The 20,871-nt window shown below is 35.3% G+C and overlaps 1 protein-coding gene across 2 annotated transcripts in view; it reads right to left on the minus strand.

Annotated features, from left to right (window-relative positions):
• Nucleotides 1-14,713: 14,713 nt before the first annotated feature.
• LOC138709173 (uncharacterized) overlaps nt 14,714-20,871 on the minus strand; it is a 33,636-nt gene continuing 27,478 nt past the window's right edge. For both annotated transcript variants that reach the window (XM_069839736.1, XM_069839746.1), the window contains exon 5: nt 14,714-15,430. In XM_069839736.1, coding sequence (XP_069695837.1) covers nt 14,913-15,430 — 518 coding nt within the window. In that variant the 3' untranslated portion in view covers nt 14,714-14,912. The remainder of the gene's footprint in view (nt 15,431-20,871) is intronic.

Below are 20,871 nucleotides of genomic sequence, written 5' to 3' on the forward strand. Positions count from 1 at the left end.
ACGTTACAACTTGTCGAAAATCGTAATCTTGTGACATATATGTTACACCTTTTCGATATGGTGTTGCATTATCGCAACACGAATACGATTTTCGACATGGTGTTGCATTATCGCAACACGAATACGATTTTCGACATGGTGTTGCATTATCGCAACACGAATGCGATTTTCGACATGGTGTTGCATTATCGCAACACGAATGCGATTTTCGACATGGTGTTGCATTATCGCAACACGAATGCGATTTTCGACATGGTGTATCATTATCGCAACACGAATACGATTTTCGACATGGTGTTGCATTATCGCAACACGAATACGATTTTCGACATGGTGTTGCATTATCGCAACACGAATACGATTTTCGACAAGTTGTAACGTATATGTCACAAGATTACGATTTTTGACAAGTTGTAACATTTGGTACAATATATCCCATTCAAAAGTCGGAGGAGATGTGTGCAAAAAGGGTGTAAGAGCGTTGTTCGAACACAATGTTCAAAGTGTCTTATTGGATTATGTATAAAGTGCTTTTACTCATATCATATGTTTAAAAATGTAAGTATGTGTTACTTTTTTTCTTACTCAGTGCATTGTATTTATTTTTAGGAATAAATATACACGCATAATTTTATGTTGTTACTATTTTCTTTTACCAAGCACATCCCCATCCCCAATGACTAGATTCAGTTTAATCATTGGCATTCTCTCAATCATCCTCAGGTTTTATCGTACAAACATGTAATGAATCCACCGCTCCCAAATCAATAAGCTACCACTGGAATTATGTTATATTCTGGTAACATATATGTTTAGAATAATCTCAACTTATACACCAATTCTTAAGGATTATTAATATTTGAAAACCAATATACCGTTTTTTACACTCAGAGCATTTAAATTGTGCGATTTCTTCTTCTTCAGCTCAAACCGAGACTGGGGATGCAGTATAATCTAAATTAAAATAAATATTGTGAGACATTATTAACGCTATGGCTGCTATTACACTACCAAAGTTTTTTTGACAAAGATCTTTTATAAAATATGTGATAGTGTAATAGTTGTATAAATTCGAGCGTATTATTCATCATCTTGCTCCCCCCTTCCACTGCTGTCTAAACTTGTTCAATGTCAATTATTCCAAACTGCAATACTTCTTTCATTACACTTCTAAATAATTCACCTCATCATCCAGCCATATTACCTCCAAGGTCATTATCAAAAACATGTTTTTTATCATTACTTAGCAATTTCATCGTCGGATGTGACATTGCATAATATTTGCACACATAGCAGATAGCTATAAGACGCCGGATGTCAATTAACAGCTTGCATATAATTTGCATCATGCAATATTTGTGTAATATAACACGTTCCAGGTGTTTCAAAAACATATTTTTATCATTACTCAGCAATTGCACCGTCGCCGGAAGTGATTCAGCAAGCTTGCATAATATTTGCACACTTATGCCTATGTAATAACATATACATCTACATTGATTTATCTGCTACAATTACTTTATTACGAAATAATAATGTCACATTCTGATGAATTTAATGTTGGTAATAATGTATGGCTTAAATTAAATACGCTAAACAAACCACTCAAAATGTATTACATTGGAATAATAATAAAATGAGAAGAATGTATGTGTTTAATTTACAAGTGTGCTAGATTAACTTTTTTATAAATTGGCTTAAAGTACAACCATTTACGCCATAAATAATTCCCCCATTCCAATTTCAATTAACATTTTATAAATTGGCTTAAAGTACAACCATTTACGCAATAAATAATTCCCCCATTCCAATTTCAATTAACACTTGCGAATTTCCCTTACCCATTACTATTTATCAATTAAATTACTATTACATTAGAATTTTATCAAATCCCCCCCCCCCATTTCCAACTTCAATTACTCCAACTTCAATTACATATTTATAACGTCGCACTTTTAATCTTCTTTATGACGAATAATAATAATAATGAGAAGAAGAAGAAGCAGCAATTACTATATTACGAATTGCTTCGGTAATAATGTATGGCTTAAAATAAATCCAATAAATGTTACTTCAAAATGTATTAAATTATTAATCATTCCAATCAATGTTACTTCAAAATGTATTAAATTGGAATAATAATAATAATAATAATAATAATAATAATAATAATAATAAGGTGGCCATTATTCAGCACTTGCGTCTTCACCGGATGTGAATTAACAGCTTGCATATTATTTGCATCATGCAATATTTGTGTAATATGACGCGTTGCAGGTGCTTAAAGAACATGCTTTTATCATTACTCAACAATTGCATCGTCGCCGGAAGTGATTCAGCAAGCTTGCATAATATTTGCACACTTCAACATATACATCTACATTGATTTATCTGCTACAATTACTGCTCTAAATCATAATAATGTCACATTCTGAATGTTGGTAATAATGTGTTAAATACGCTAAACAAACCACTCAAAATGTATTACATTGGAATAATATGAGAAGAATGTATGTGTTTAATTTACAAGTGTGCTAGATTAATTTTTTTGTCAATTGGCTTAAAGTACAACCATTTACGCCATCAATAATTCCTCCATTCCAATTTCAATTAACACTTGCAAATTTCCCTTACCCATTACTATTTATCAATTAAATTACTATTACATTAGAATTTTATCAAATCCCCCCCCCCCAATTTCCAACTTCAATTACAAATTTATAACGTCACATTTTAAGTTGTGCCGTATGTATTTCAAATTATAAACAGCCCTCACCCATTTCCAACTTCAATTACAAATTTATAACGTCACACTTTAATCTTCTTTATGACGAATAATAATAATAATGAGAAGAAGAAGAAGCAATTACTATATTACGAAGTGCTTCTGTAATAATATATGGCTTAAAATAAATCCAATAAATGTTATTTCAAAATGTATTAAATTATTAATCAATCCAATAAATCTTACTTCAAAATGTATTAAATTGGAACGATAATAATAATAATAATACTAATAATAATAATAATAATAATAATAATAATAATAATAATAATAATAACAATAATAATAATAATAATAATAATAATAATAATAAGGTGGCCATTATTCAGCACTTGCGTCTTCACCGGATGTGAATTAACAGCTTGCATATTATTTGCATCATGCAATATTTGTGTAATATGACGCGTTGCAGGTGCTTAAAGAACATGCTTTTATCATTACTCAGCAATTGCATCGTCGCCGGAAGTTATTCAGCAAGCTTGCATAATATTTGCACACTTATGCATTACACAACATATACATCTACATTAAATGTATTACATTGGAATAATAATAATAATAATATGTGAAGAATGTATGTGTTTAATTTACAAGTGTGCTAGATTAATTTTTTTATAAATTGGTTTAAAGTACAACCATTTACACCATCAATAATTCCCACATTCCAATTTCCATTTGCCATTACTCTTTATCAATTCAATTACCAGTACATTAGAATCTTAATATTTTTTATCAATTACTCAACAATTGGCTTAAAGTACAACCAGTTTCAGGACATCCATTGGATAGCTGGCCATTATTCAGCACTTGCGTCTTCACCGGATGTGAATTTAACAGCTTGCATATTATTTGCATCATGCAATATTTATCTACGTTGATTTATCTGCTACAATTACTGCTCTAAATCATAATAATGTCACATTCTGATGAATTTAATGTTGGTAATAATGTATTAAATACGCTAAACAAACCACTCAAAATGTATTACATTGGAATAATATGAGAAGAATGTATGTGTTTAATTTACAAATGTGCTAGATTAATTTTTTTTTATAAATTGGCTTAAAGTACAACCATTTACGCCATCAATAATTCCCCCATTCCAATTTCCATTTGCCATTACTATTTATCAATTCAATTACCAGTACATTAGAATCTTAATATTTTTTTATCAATTACTCAACAATTGGCTTAAAGTACATTTTTACCCCCCCCTCACCCATTTCCAACTTCAATTACAAATTTATAACGTCACTTCAGCCACATCCTGTTTAATTTACAAGTGTGCTAGATTAATTTTTTATCCATTTATGTCCCACGTTCCAACACCCATTCCCCAATCAATTAAATTACCATTACATTAGAATCTTAAGAAAAAGAATGTATGTGTTTAAGTGTGATAGATTAATTCTTCGCCGGATGTGTAATATTTGCACACGTAGCAGTTTTCAAACATGTATGAACTTGTGTCTTTCACCTGAGAACAATTGCCGGATATGACTCAGCACACATAGCAACATTCAGGAGATAAACATGTATGAACTTGTCATGCCATTACATACCTGCACGTCACACTTTAACCTTGAACTCTTAGATTGCCATTTATGACGTTACGCCCCTTTCTTACGTCATAATTTCCACATTGAGGAGATAAACATCATACCTGCATGACGTCACACTTTAACCTTGACGTAATTTAAGTTACGCCCCTTTCCTACGTCATAATTTAAGCCCCCCCCACATTGAGGAGATAAACTTGTCATGCCATTACATACCCGCATTACGTCACACTTTATCCTTGAACTCTTAGATTGCCATTTATGATGTTACGCCCCTTTCCTACGTCATAATTTAAGCACCCCACCCCCTCCGTGACGTCATAATTTAAGCCCCGCCCACTCCATGACGCAATACTTTGGCCACACCCACTTCTGATGTCATACTTTGTCCCCGCCCACTTCTGACGTCACTTGCCACGCCCACTTCTGACGTCACATGGGGAGCCATGGGAGCCATCACGTGACCGTCATCTCTTATCTACTGATGGAATTTCTTTGTCCTTGTCACAATCGAGTCAATGTCTTCGTTCAATTTATCTATTGCGTCATTTATTCGATCTAAGCGGGAAGAGATGTAGCATTGAAGGTCGTCAGCATACAAGTGATAGTTACAATGCCTTACATGAGATGTAATATCCTTGACATATATTGTGAACAACAATGTTCCGAGTACCGAACCCTGTGGTATACCTGATGTTATGTTAAGGCAGGAAGAGCTTCGATTCCCGGATACAACACACTGTTGTCTTTCCCGTAAGTAGGATTCGAACCAACTCACAGCAGTCTCTGACAAATGCAAATTTCTCAATTTATGGGTGAGAATGTCAAAATTTACAGAGTTGAAAGCTTTGCTAAGGTCAAGAAGTGTTAGTATTGTTACTTTATTAGAGTCGATTGCTTCACGAATGTCTTCTGTCACTTTAAGTAGAGCAGTGCTTGTGTTGTGTCCAGCTCTGAAACCTGACTGATACTTGTCGAATAGTTTGTGTTCGTTCATGTAGTTATTAATTTGTCTGTGTACGATTCTTTCCAGTGCTTTTGATATGGCTGGCAGGATACTGATTGGTCTATAGTCGTTCGGGTCGGTGGGAACTTTAACTTTTGGAAGAGGAAGAACGAAAGCTTGCTTCCATATTTTAGGGAAAGTCGAAGTGATTAATGAACTATTGAATATGTGTGCAATTGTAGGTATTACTATGTCTTGTATTTTCTGTATGAGTAATATACTAATGTTGTCTGGCCCTTGAGCTTTCGTCTTGATGCGTCGGATGGCTTTCATTACGTCAATAGGAGTGACGTCAGTAAAATAGAATTTGTCTCGAGTTGGGGAGCGTTGTTCCATAGACAATTTTGATGTGTGTATAATAATATTTATAATAATCAATAATACATTTCAACTCAGCATATTGAGAATGTCATGCAACATAGTGACGTTGTACATTCCCTCGAAACATGCCGGAAATTATCTTGGAACATAGACCTATAAGACATTTTATATTATCACCATCATCACAGCAAAAAAGCTCCATTTCCCACTCTACATTAAATCTCCTCCTTTTGGAGATCGAAGGCTTGGACCTTATACGTCCGGTACGCCCGCCACTGCCTTGTTTATTGTATCAAGCATACACTATGGCAGTCAGGGTGCCTTACGGGGGAGGAGGGCGAATGGAGGGGGTTACCTTGGAGGTTGCATAATGACTACACAGTGATTCGCGAATCACCTTTTGGACATCTCTGATAGAGGATCCCTGTAAGTAGTCCATTGTCTCCACAAGTATTTGAGTACACTTACACTACCGGGCAAACGTTTTCGATCAGCTATGAAAACAACTATAATATACTTTATGTCAATGTAGAAACACATCGGAAAAATTAAATAGACCAAAAAATACATATTTTCTCTCTCTAGCATTATGATATGATAGAATATTCAAAACGAAATCCCTGTTTTAACCACAGATCCATAGTTGTGATAGGTGATCGAATACTTTTGACCGGTAGTGTACATAAGAAAAAGCTGATTTTATGGTATGATAACTTTGCAGGCCAGAACAAAAATCAGTTATTGATTGCAATGTATTTAACTCTTCTGGCAAATGGTAAATTTAAGGAAATTATTCATACATTTCCGGTAAGAGGCCACACATTCCTGGGTTGTAACCATGAATTTGGCCACGTAGAGAAGCAAAAAAGCAAATGTAAATCAGAGACACTCATGGATCTCGTACATATAATTAAACAAGCAACAGTCAAACAACCTTTTTCTGTAATGATTCAAGAGAGTTTTACTGATTTCAAAGAATTAGCGCATCAAACACTTGACACAAAAAATTAAAAATTTCAACAGTTTCAAAGATAATTCTGAAATCTGAAACCTTGATCAAGTTGCTGTTGTCAAAAAACCATGGTGATTTGCAAATGTGGGGAAAAGCCACTTTCAATACTGAAACTAGGAGTAACCATGGGTAATTAAAAAAAAAACTTTTCATTAGTAGAATCTAAAACAAAACATGGACTTCCTGAAAATAAGACTACAGATATAAGAAACATGCTGCCTTATGTTTCAAAAGAAGGTAAACGATTTTTAGAAAATATCCTGACGAGTAAGTAGTAGGCTAAGTGAATGATGAAGACAGTCTGAAATGAAAGTTGTGTTATGAAACGTTTGTACAAAAGATACAAAGTTTGATTCGAAACATACAGAATATATGCTAATGATTAAAAAGGAGACGACATCAGTTCAAATAAATGATACTTCAACATTTCTAGAAACTAGCTAAACTGAATGAAAGTTATTCAAATAAAAACTGCAGTGCAAGTGTGGATGGTATTTTCAACATTTTGACTTGCAATAGTGTTAGGACATACAATGTTTTGGAACAAACTCAATTTCCAAACAAATATATTTCACTTATTGTTTGTCCTGCAAATTTATAATTGGTTAAAAACTTTGTTATTATACATACTGTTATACTGTTCATGCAGTAATTTTGAAAAAAATAAATATAGAATAATTTCTTATATAAAACTATTATTTTATTCCTACTGTAAACTTTACAAATTGGTACATACAACGTTCTGGAAATGCATGCTTCAAAACAGTGCTCTTTTATGTCTCCAGGTCTAGGCGACAACTTCAATTTTGTAGACTAAAAATCATTATATTGACACGTTGAGAAATAAAATATTACTAGTGGTTATTCAAAAATTATGCAGACAAAGATTCTACCTTCGTTTGTTTCTAAACGTCTCAGAGATATGGTCTCTCTAATCCTCTCAATAGTGCAAACATAATACTGTTGTCACGTAAGCACATAATAAGTTGGTAATACTGTTTTGGGAACTCAGGAACAGGACAAGAATAAACATATACATACAAAGGAACACGGAACAGTCTGTAATATTACTCCCTTGTGCCATTCGTGTTTTGTGGTAGTGCAATGGTTAAGAAATCAGGTGTCAAGTTCTGACGTGGGACAGTGGTAATACTGGCAATGGAATCAGAAGATAATAACAGTGGTCCTAGTACAGACCCAGAAACAAAATTTGGGCCCCCTAATTTTACTAAGTCGCAGATACAACGCATTGCGTATGGGCAGTAAACAAGAGCGCCTAAATGTATACTACTCCTTTCTGAAAATCTACTGTGTGTAAATCCACACATTTTGAAGCGGGGGTCGAGCAGTGTATCCTCACAAAAGATTCTGTTTTCTTCAGCTCCATTGAACCTCTTGTCGATGACTTCCATCATTTCTTTCACCTGGACGGTCTTGCGAAGCTTGTTGCCTACATAGAAGAGGACTGCTATACCTTATTTTATTTCAAGGAGTGCAGTTCGGTGGCTCCTTTGAACACCCGCTTACAGATTTATGACTTCCTACACAAACAACTCTGATAATTCCATCCTGTCCCCTCGTCCCAAGATTGCACAGTTGCCACAATCCTGGTGACTATCGAAGTCAGACTGACGGGGTTCTTGGAATTCGGAAAAGATGCGACAACTGTGCCTCCACGTGGATTTGAGGGGAGCCTGTCAATTCTTCTGAACGAAGGTTGTGATTGGTTAAGAGAAGACAAGATTTCTATCACAGTAAGGAAGACATTTATTTATGACAACCTATTAGTAGTGGGCAGTAAAAGGTCTGTCGGCAAAGTCCTTTCTATGAAACTGCACTCCATGAAATAAAATAAGGTATACCAAGACTAGGCCCATTTTTTAATTCCGTATCTGAACGCCCTACTTTCAAAATCTACATCCGGTGTACTTGAATATAAAAGACGGAAATGTATATATAATTATATAGAAAATTATGGTAAACTACCCTTAAATTTACGTAAAGATAGGGTTGTGCGGTGATTAAACGAATTGTGAAAGGGCTAGATGTAGGTTCTGGTTCTTCTGTTGCTGTTACTCCTGAGGAGGAAGATTAAGCCTTCCATTTGTTAATAGTGCCATAAGGTAAGCAGAAAATATGGTGTTTAAAATAGTTCATGCTCCCATATTTTATTTTTAGCAGTTATTTCCTTATAAGAACTCAAAAGATCTTTTCAATGCAACACTGTCAAGGCGGTTTATGTAAAATAATCCAAACAGGCCTGGTTTTATGTGTAGTGTACGATATTCCAATAGTATGATAATTTGGAAGTACTTGTGCGATCGTCAAGCCGCAGGGTTGGCAACGCTGGACTGCAACCGCGACGGTCGATGCAAAATGGCAGACGAGCTAACTTGGTCTGTTTACGAAATAGACAAATTAATCTTCCTTGTCCAAGAAAATGAAGTGTTGTTCGATCCTAGGCTCCTTGGGTATAGCAACAGGGACCTGGGAGACCATATACTTAAACAGCTCTGGGTTTCAGTGGCGTATTCTGGAATAAAGGCATGGGCTGTCGCTGACAAGAAAAACCAGATAGGTCTAGTAAACTAACACATAAATATGATATACTATGTTAATTGTTAAACATTTGATGAAACAAGTCATGTGAAAAACAACTAATACAATATTACTTAAAATTAATATATTTCAGTTTATCTGTTTTATCGACAAGTTATATGAATTCCAGCCGTCTTTCCTTGCGAGCGATTTTTGAGATAATTCTTTAAGAGAATACAACTCTTCCAGTTAATTTTATAAACGCACAAGGTCAAAATATAGAGTATGATTGGGCAAGAATGCGAATTTTGTGTTCAATATTTTTTTATGGAGCTATAACATAAACATCTGCAAAAATTAAGATATAGTGCACTATACATTGCAAACATACAGAAAATTTCTCACAACCCAGTAAACAATATTTGAACAGAAAAAAAATAAAATGGTAGTGATGAAAATGCGCAGTCTTACCCGCTGCGTGGGTTAAGAGTGCGCTCACATTCGGGTAAGAATGCGTATCCTAATACTATTAATGTTACATCTTCATTGCAAACAAATATATGTTACTCATTAGGTTATCAGAAAAAGCTAACACAAATTACAAATGAAAGCTCCTTTTGATATGAGGTGCAGTTTTCGAGTCACCATTCTTCACATGTGGCACACTGAATTCAGTCCTCAAATGGGGGATCGGTGAACTTCTCAGCACAACCAGTACAACTGTAATCTTTCTTCTGACGTTTGCTGCTTTCTATATGTTCTTCAATACGAATGTTCTGATTTTGTTTCCACTGCCATTCTTTCTTCTCATCCAACGAGGCTTCCAACTGAGCTTTGAATGGAGATCCAGTTAACACCGTCAATTTCTTGCCTTTCCGTCGACCGTGCTCAATGTGCTTTGCTTTTGGAAGTGGTGATATCTGTTTAACGAGAATGTGCCCATATGATCTAGTGTCATTGACTGCACTTGTTGAAGACTGGATACTTGGATTTTCATCTTAAACCTGTGGCGCATTTGATTGTTGCAGTGCATTAGACTATTATTGGACGTTCCAGCGTCGTTCACTCCACTTGTTGAAGTCTGGTCACTTGGAGTTTCTGCTCACACATCGGTCATAACATTTTCAACTGCAGCTGCCTTCGCATATTCTTTGGCAAAATTAGAATCCACTTGATAAACTGTAATTGGATGACCTGGCTGATCAAGCATCTACTTATCACACTCAGATGAATACAATAACTTTAGATGTCCAAAAAAGATCTGTCGTGGCACTGAGCATTGTAGATACTATGTGGCGGTAGGGACAACATGTGGATGTGATTTCTCCTGCATGTGCTGTGAGTGACTGTCGAGCAACAAAAGCACAACCGTGTACATTTCCTTGGAAATTCTGAAGCCTCTGTAGGAAGTGCGCATTAGCTGTAAGTAAACCGCATTTGTGGGGCAAGACTGCATATGTGCGCTGTCTTACCCTGAGGTGCATCCTGAAATAATGCACGTGATGCTGTCAAGCCATTACATTTTGCCACGTTAACGAATGCACAATGGATTCAGCATTAAAGCAGCTCTCTTTATGAATAAACGGCGCAACATTATCCATACTTACAGTGAAGAAATTATACAAAAACTTACAAGCATAATAAATAACGAAAACCATAAAATTATTTCCGCTTACCTCTCTCAACACAAAATAACTTCAAAGATGTCTTTACTACCACACATGTTGTTCAATTTGGGAGCATAACACTAGCACCAGTGAGCGGTCTAGCGGGTATTTAGTAAGTCTACGACCACACACGGCTAGTTTCCATCTTTGACGACATTAAAGTTTAACTAATCAGTGAAATGTAACATTCCTTCCTTCTTTATCTTTACATCCGTGTGTATTGCTGCAATTAAAAACAGCACACGAACGAACCATACTTAGTCAGCTCAACCAAATTGCCGCCCGTCGGCTGTTCAAATTCGGAGCATAACACTAGCGCCAGTGAGCGGTCTAGCGATCTTGCACACGGCTAGCTTTCATCTTTGACGACATGATTGAAGCAGTGGTACCAACTGTGACTGATAATCACCATAAAAAATATAGTGCGCAGTCTTATCCCACTCTAGGCTTTAAGGTTCTTTAAATTCAGAAAATACGCCAATAGGAAAGTTTTCATCATAACTCACAATTCTTACAAATATTTTTGAGATTCAAATGTTAACTTAGTTTGTGAGCCATAACAGCGTCCAGACTTAACAAAATATTCTTGAATGCATGATACGAATATCTTTATCATTAGACTACAGTTTCTCCTTTTAGACCTTGATTCTTCTCCCTCTTTCAGAGCATCAGTGATTAGTTGATTACGAAGGTTCGAATAAAGTAGCTGCATCGGGATAGTTGAGGATAGGCGTTTTGTTTACAAACATTAACTTCTTAACCTAGGGGTGGGGAGCACTCCTCCCAGCGGACAGAATTTTAGCTAGCGGAAGGAGATAGTTTTTACTTAGTCTGAAGGAAGTCAAGGTCCTATCCTATATAGCAGTAATGTCAGAGTTGTAAGCTCCAAAACCGGTTGTGTAACTAGAGTCGGAGCGTGAACTTGCTTATGTCTGTGGAAACACCGGAGCACGCAACGAGTCTAGTGGAGCGCTCCGCTCCGTTTAGGCTCTGTATAGCCTATCCTAACCTTAGAGATCACATTAAAATATCTTTTGTACGGATTCTTATTTTTCTGCTTCTGTTTTCTTGGCACTTAATGATTCGAAGTAGACCTTTCACTCTTTACGATCACAAGTTTGTCTTCGTACTTAAGCTGGGAAAAGGGATTATCCAATTAACTGTTTCACTTTGTAGGATTCAGACATTGAACATTTATCTAAGAAGAATCTAACTCCACACACTATTAAACAAAAATATTAGAAATATATTGCCACTATAATAAGCATTAACTAATTATAGAAAGAAATGAGCATACGCTTAAACACATGCAACAGTAGGCTGTACTTCACATCACAACAATAACACATGGTTCGTGGCTTCTGTTTGGTTACAACCTGTACAGAGTAATGGATTATTTGAGTAAATATTATGTTTATAGGCACATCCACACAATGTGTTAGATATCTTTGTTACGGAATAATTAAAATACATTGTTCATTCTTTATTGCGCACTTTTGCTCAAAATGTTGAAAATATAATTATTTCACATTTATCCATTGCTGTAGTTGGAAACATTTTAGGAGGTACTGTTGAAATCTCCTTGGTCAGACTAGACTCTTTATGGACTCGTACTGCATTTTTCCAAGGTTAGGCTTACTTCTTCGTCATGCAATCGCCTCTGCAGACCTCTTTTCAGATCGCAGCCACGATTGTATGTAAGGCAAGAAATTAAACGCTCAAATTTGTGGCCCAACACTTTTTAGGAACAAAGCCTAAGAATTAAATTAACAACTTAATAACAAAATTAATAACTTCTCTTTCATTTAACAAATTTTCATGAAACGTTATGCAGAACTTCAAGGTAATGTATTTGATTTTAATACAAATTCTGGTTATGTTTGTGTAAGGGGAACTACCCTTCTATACAGAGTGTATTTACATAAAATTAATAACGTCTTTTCTAACATTTTCATGAAACTTTATGCAGAACTTAGACGTAGCATTTCGATTTTTGTACAAACACCGAGTACCTACGTTTATATAAGAAAACTACCTGTTTACAGGGCTGCTATTAGGCAAAATTAGTAACTATGAATATAACTTGAATTTTGAAGAATCTGATATAAAGTATGTACTATTGAATTCATGATATATGTTGCGAAAAGCTGAAATGTCTCCACATTTATGTCAAATATACACAATATCTGCACAATCAAACATAATCGCTGGATAAGATATTCATTTATCCATGTTATGTTAGCGCTTTAGCTGGTATTAAAGAAATTTTCTTGTCATATTTATTGCTGTCATTAGTGGTCCCACCTCTAAGTTTCAAAACCAATTTCCCTTTGGAATTTTTATGTAATTATTTTCTTCCTGGATTCACACTTCGATTTGTTGATTTCACCCATTATCTAGCATTTTTTAATGTGTAATCTGTAGGCGATATGTATAAAGTATTCGAAACGACGAATGCAGGCGTGAAGTTTGGAGAGAGAAACTGCAGAACTGTCACTTTGCACTCCGGATACAAATCCTCTCCGCATGGCCTATCTTCCCTATCAGTTTGTCGGTGAGGCCCTGCTACACCCTGTATATATAGCACGCTGCACCGTGAACTTATCCCAGGCTGTAGTAATGATGGCAATGACATTTGAATTAATGTTTGCGAATTGAGTCCGAGATCCAGCTCTGAAAGTTCCCCAGCAATTTTTTGCTCAATTGACCGAGGAAAACTCCAGAAAAAACTCCAACTTGGTAACTTCTTGCAACCAGAATTTAAACTCTGGTCCGCTCGATTTACGGTCACACATGCTAACCAGCTAATTGATACTTACTCCACAGCGGTGGACTTTTCAGTGGTCTTAGAACTTGCCGACCTCAATAACCTGAAAGTACTACTATTTTGTATGTCTCAGTTTGTTCAGAATTACCTAAACAGTGCAAATTGTGACGTTGCCTCACCACATCAGTATTTAAGTTAAAACTTAGGAGAGAAAAAAAGAAAACCCAGAATGAAAATCAGAAAAGGAGAGTAAATTCCAAAATTACAATACTTCACTTTATTATAATTATCTCTTTATAAATTAGCAAGAAAAACCTTCAACACTCAATAACAAGAATATTTTCTCTAATCATGATCACTCTCTTTAAATGGGCATTAACAAGAAACTTCCAAGAATAACTCTCAAGAACATCTCCCTACACATTAAATCTCTCTTAATATAGAATAACAACAAACCTTCAGGAAAAACAAACAACTGACTAAAATATTTCATTCAACAACAATTTTCTTTTACATATCTTTAGAACAATCTACCGACCCACTCATATCCCATCTCACAACCACAAACTCAAGTCCCCGGTGTATACTTATCACATTCCAATACCAAAATTTAGATTCGTTGATCCCTCCAACTGAGCTGATTCTGGTTTCTTAATCATCGGTCTCACGGCCAGTCCCCAACAGACTCTTTTCTCGTTCCAAGCACGATCACTACGCCGATCCCTCTCCCCTCGAACATTCAAGTGGAAGCGGATTGGCGCATGCGCACCAAAATAGCTAAAGTTAGATACACCGGAAACGATATTACCAAATACATATAGAGGAAGGATAACGAAGTTTTTCATTTTGTCGGATAACAATATTAAAAAGGCAAGCATACCATGACAAAATTGAACCAAAATTTCCATTATTGTAAGTAGATTGATTACACGATATTCAAAATTCTTTCTTTCCATGAAATTCCTTCTGTATTCAGATGAACTAATTACATTAAAACATTTTTTTAAGAAGTTAAAATTCATTTATACGAAATTAAAAATTTTACATGAAATGGAAACTTAAAAATCATGCAGTTCTACACAAACAATAATTAAAACATTCTCTACAACGAAATTTAAAACAAGCACTTAATTTCACATTCATTAAGAATTGATTGTATACATTCCAGTCTCATGCGTATTATTACAGTTTACACTGGTTGAAAGCCTTGCATGTCCGTATTAAAGACTTTTCTGCTCAATTTCCTTCAGTTTCAGTCTAATCAGAGGCAGGAACTTCAACAGAATCTGTAAATCTAACCTTTCCCAGCTGTACATGCTCAGGGTCAGACACTTTATAACTAGCCTTGGAAGCACTGGACTTCATTTCACTTTCTTCACTAACCGTTTCCTTCACTGCCAACACCATGCATCCTTCAGCTTTGTCGAGTTCCGTGGGTACACCTTCAACCAAGTCCTCAGCTTCCTTGGCTCCAGAAGTCATCGCTTTATCGGCTCCAGAAGTCACCACTTCGACTTCCGCAGAAGCTCCATGTACATCGTCACTTGGAGTAGCAAGTTCTGTGTTATCAGTTTGAGAATCTACAGTTTTATCTCCAACATTTTGATTATTTGAACGTCTATTGAGAATATCTTGAAGTCTGGGCATGTTTAGAATCCTGAAGTTTCTAATTATGTTCACGACTGCACGTACTCTGTTCACCATTTCATGCAGATCTACTTCAGACCAACGGATTACTGCTTTGTATACAATGATTATGCTTCCAACGGTGTATCCTGTAATAAAAGTTTTCGTACAATTTAGATCTATGACAAACTATGATTATATTACGTTTAATAATACATTCCTTATTGAGAAATAGTTGAGAACAATATATCTGATTGGAACACAAAGTATAGAATATTAGAAGGCAGCATGCAGCCCACTTAGTTTTGAGAGATACGAACCTGGGATTTGTATCCCGAGTGCAAATGGCTTCTACAAAAATTATTAAAAGAAAAAGACCTAAATTAAGAAATGTCTAAACGTTGCATAATTGCAATTGATTTAGCTCGTCTATGGAAACGCCAGAAAAATTTAGTTGACTTTGGTAAGGAAGAAAAAGCACGAAAGCTTAGAAACCTATTCCGGGTTAAGAATCACATCGATTCTCTACGCCAATGATCAATGTTTAAATTACGAAGATTTATAGTGGACAAGTTATTGTAATTTTGAAATATTTTCATTCCTCAGTCACGACTTTAAACCTTCATCGTATATTCGCTCTATCACAGAGTTTCTGTTGTAAGCATTACGAAATATCTTCTCACATTTTATGTTTTACTAGTCCGTTGGGCTTCTCATATTAAAAGAGGGCTAATTGAAATAGTTCAGTTTCTTTTTCTCGAAATTAAAACACAATTTTCCTTAAATTTGCCTAAATGATATTAAGTTGTGCTTTGCAGTTTATCAAATATTGAGAGGAGATATGATTTGAAGTGTGTGAAATCTAAACTGGAACTGAAGAGATTCAAAAAGCATGAAGTGTTATGTTAAATTGCTAGACAAAATGTCTTGGTCCTGAGAAATCCAGCAGTATATTAAAAGACAGCGCACAAATGAATAGCTGAAGTACCCGATAATGAAAAGTGAAACAACCAAATTTAAGTTAGTAATAGTTAAAATTCATTGATAGAAACATAGATTTACATCAATAATTAAAAATCTTAGACGTTTCATTAAGTGAAAGTAGGTAATACTCCAACAGTTTTACCTTATCGTTTATAAGCCGGAGAATTATTTTTTAAATAATTTGTTTAAAAATTATAATTATAAAATATGTTCTTATGTTCAATTATTATGTCATAACTATCCATTAAAACATATCGAAATACATAAACGAGTTTCCTTATGATTTAATACTTTTATTTTAAGACACTATCCACTACAACGGTTATTTAGCGTCCGAGTAAAATGGAGGTGATAATGCCAGAGAAATGAGTCCAGGGTCCAACGCCGAAAATTATGCACCATTTTCTCTTAACTAGTTGAGGGAAAAACCCGGAGAGAACCTCAAGCAAGTAATCTGCCCCAACCTGGATTTGAACCGGAACTCGCTCGTTTTACGATCAGACATGCTAACCGTTACTGCACAGTAGTGGATTAATTTTATAGTGACCGGTACATAATGCAGCTACTAGGTTACTTCAATGCAATATAATATCAATACATTTTTAATATTTTCGTTATACAGCAAAGGCCTACATATACATAGTTATTTTCAAATATATGATTTTAATTAAATTCACGGATACAATTTTAGTCTTAGTTTTCTTTATTAACGTGGAACGTTTAGGGAAGAAAGTCCCTTACCATTTCTGTAATATTCTACGCGCCTCTTGCTCTTAGTAGGAGCACGCCGATGCAACCCACATGTAATTGCTCCCTTAGCTGCAGCGGGTTGATGCAACTCCCATCATAATAATGAAGTTTGAATATTATCATATTATTTTAATTACATTCAAATATTACTCATGGCTTGAGCAGTCACATTCTACAAGAATTTTATGAATCTTGCTGCCTTCAATTTTAATTCAAAGATTGCTGTTTTCTTCTAAGATATCTAATATGCGACATCAAATTTATATAATTAATTTAGGTATATAATTTTAGCTGTATATATTTTATTTCTAACACAGCTGTCCCCTTCTAAGGTACCTATAATGAAATCAAATTTGGACAATTGTATTTAGCTGTACAAGTTCAGTTCTCCAAATCTTAATTCTAATATCACTGTCCTCTTCTGATATAGGGCCTACCTATAAAATGACTAAAACGAGTACTTTAGAGCCTGTTTCAATATTTTAGAAACTATTCTAGGCTCCTAAACTTGTTGGTTTTCTTTTTTAGTTAAAATATACGAGGTCTACTCATAATAATGCGATTAAATCATTTAAATAATTCGGCGCCACGGGCGAGAATAGATGGACGGACAGAATCAAGAAAACCATTTATTGGTATTTTGTGAGGATTTAACTATGACTATTTACTATTAATGTTACATTTTATAGTTGTAATATTAACATACGCGTTTAAGATGGACAGGGCATGTAGCACGTATGTGTATGAGTGAATCCAGAAATGCATATAGAGCAGACATGTCCAGCCGGGGACAACTCTAGCCTTCAAACGAGGTGCAACAGTGACTTAGAATACCATGCAGGCACACGCATAAAAGATATTCTACTCACTGTCGCATCTCGTTTGAAGGCTAGAGTTGCCCCGGCTGAGAATGCCTATAGTGTTAGTTGGAAGACCTGAGCAGGGTGCGAATTAAGATTTCTGCCGAGGGGGAATAGAATCCTAGACAGAGAATACCATACATAAAATTATTTTATCCTCATTCGATACGGCTCAACACTTGGTCGCACTGAGTTGCTTGTCTTGCATCTTGATCATAATAATAATTATATCAATGAGCAAGCTTAAGAGATAAGATGTGTAATTCCTAAGATATTGATTGTTGTCAGCTTGCCGGTGATTACAATACATCAATATTATTTTCTTTGCGTACTTTATACTTTATAAACTGTATTCGTATTAAAACAAAATTATATTTTGTGAGAGGGTATAGATGTTATTCCTGAAAGGGATGTTAATACAAATTTATGAGAGGGGGATAACTTTCCAAAAGGGAGGAAATTCCCTCCCCCATCCCCCTCCCGTTAAATCGCACCCTGGACCTGAGAAAGACCTTTGGACAGGCAGAGACGTAAATGGAAGGATAATATTGAAACTCATTTGATGGAGATGGGGTATGATGGTAGAGACTGGATTAATCTTGCTCAGGATAGGGACCGTTGACGGGATTATGCGAGGGCGGCAATGAACCTCAGGATTCTCTAAAAACCATTTGCAAGTAAAATCAATATACGTGACTACTAGTAAAATTACTGTAATGTAATTTTTGAAACTACACAGTATCACGTTTTGTGCAGCACCCATGATGCATGCTGATGCTCGTCTATGCAGCGGAAATATGCCAGATATAAGCTAGAAGCTACTCGCAAGCGTGATGCTAGTCGCAAGTTACATAGCGTGAAATCCGCGAAGCGCACTTGAACCCCCCCCCCCCCACCGTACTTAACCATTCGAAAAATGAAAATCCTTGTAGAGTCTAGAATAACTATCATTTTACTCAAAATGCAGTCGTAATTATGAAAAAATCAGATTACATTAATAAAACCTATGAATTTATCACAAGGAATAATATGAAAAATTAAATCCAACCCCACTGAAAAACTAAAAAAAAAAATCAGTGAAATCTGCCATAAAATTTGCGTCCGATATTATAAATGAAAAAGATATGCACAATTACATTGTAAAGAACCCTAGTTTACCAATTCTTAAGGCTTTACCTAAAACACGCAAAAAGAATTTATCCATGCGCCCGGTAGCCAATAGTTTAAATTCCCCTAACCATAAAATCAATAGCTTTGTTGAAATATCTGAAACAAATTTGAGTAATTCTCAACAATTGGGGGGGGGGGGTAAGAGGGAAACAGACACATGCACATTTACCGTATGAATTATTTTTTTACTTTACAACTATTAAACATAAATAACGTTGAAAAATACGTAGAATAAATGTTTATGTTCATAAATACAAAATAAATGTGTTTTAATAATACGTTTTTGTCTTATTTTTTAATCATCTCGCGAACCCCCTCAGTTCCTTACACGACCCCTCCTGACCCCGACTTTAGGAACCACTACTCTATTGAACCTAATGAAAACAATTATGATGAATTGTGTAAAATTGTATTGTGTACTGTAAATTTTATTGTGTATTGCTTATCATTTTATTGTGTATTGTTTATACTGTCTATACCACTGCCACCAGGTTCTTGCCCACTTGCAGTGTAAATAAATACATACACTATTTTAACAGTCAGGAATAGAGTATGATAAATGAAGAAGAAATAAAGTTACCGAAATGGATTTGTAACGAACAGTCTTGGTAATATTGAATATGAATTATAACGACAGAAATCAAGCCCGCCGCATATCACACTACTCAAAGTAGAGGTGGATTCTGAAGTGTCCCCTGTGTGCTTTAACTGAAAGTAGCTTCAGAACTCTTGTTTCACCTTGTATCAAAGGGATATCAACATTATTTTATGACGGTATATCTTTCATTACATGCAGTGAGAAATATATCTATTCCGAACTATTCTACGTACTCAATTGCTTCCAGACTGCCTGCATGCATGCGCCGCACGCAGTATATACTGTACACAAAACTACCGTAATGTCACTCGCATTGTTGCCTAGGACGCACATGGCATCCGTAAAATATGAATGAAATTAATGTTGAAGAATACAGTGATGCTGTTTTAGTCTCAAGAGGGCCAGTAAGAAATGAGTGATTTAGAAACCCCCTCAAGTATGCGAGAAATAGTTCAGCTTCAGATGCAAGAGGAAAACTTATTTAACTTGTTCCCATAAAAACATGGATGTAATGCTCGTAATTTAAACTTATTTAACTTGTTTCCGTAAAAAACATGGATATGATGCTCGTAATTTAAACTTATTTAACTTGTTTCCGTAAAAAACATGGATATGATGCTCGTAATTTAAACTTATTTAACTTGTTTCCGTAAAAAACATGGATATAATGCTAGTAATTTGACAAACGATCAAGTAAAATATTTTAAAAATAAATCTACGGTTAAAAACTGTCTGGACAGGGTAACTACTTGATTAAGTTTGTTTCTCCTGTTGAAATAGAAACAAGAAAACCTAGAAACGAAAAACCACAAGCTCGTATTGCATTCGAGCATTCTGTTCGAAAGCTTATTGACCTTGTTTCAGTTTGTGCGAAAACATTATTATTGATCACTCAAGTCTGAAGGAAGAAAACGAATGTTTTGTGTAGATATTTTTTGATCGTTGTATTTATTTCGAAATTTAATTATCGGGAGACTCATTATGACAAGGGAAAATGGTGCAAGAACCTATCTTCCCCTCCTTCCCTTTCCTCCCTCAGAGTTCGGTGTTAAACTATTATGTGAAAATGTGAAAAGAATGATTCAGGATGAAATCTGCTCCTTCTCAAAATTGTTCAAGCTGTAAGCCCATTTATTATGTACAGCTGTCAAAAGAAAAAGTGGCCGCTCTCTAGATACTAAGTTCACTTCGGGTGTCTCCGCTACAATTCGGAGACAGGCGATGCCTG

Source organism: Periplaneta americana, chromosome 1 (assembly GCF_040183065.1).
Source record: "Periplaneta americana isolate PAMFEO1 chromosome 1, P.americana_PAMFEO1_priV1, whole genome shotgun sequence".
Taxonomy (NCBI): domain Eukaryota; kingdom Metazoa; phylum Arthropoda; class Insecta; order Blattodea; family Blattidae; genus Periplaneta; species Periplaneta americana.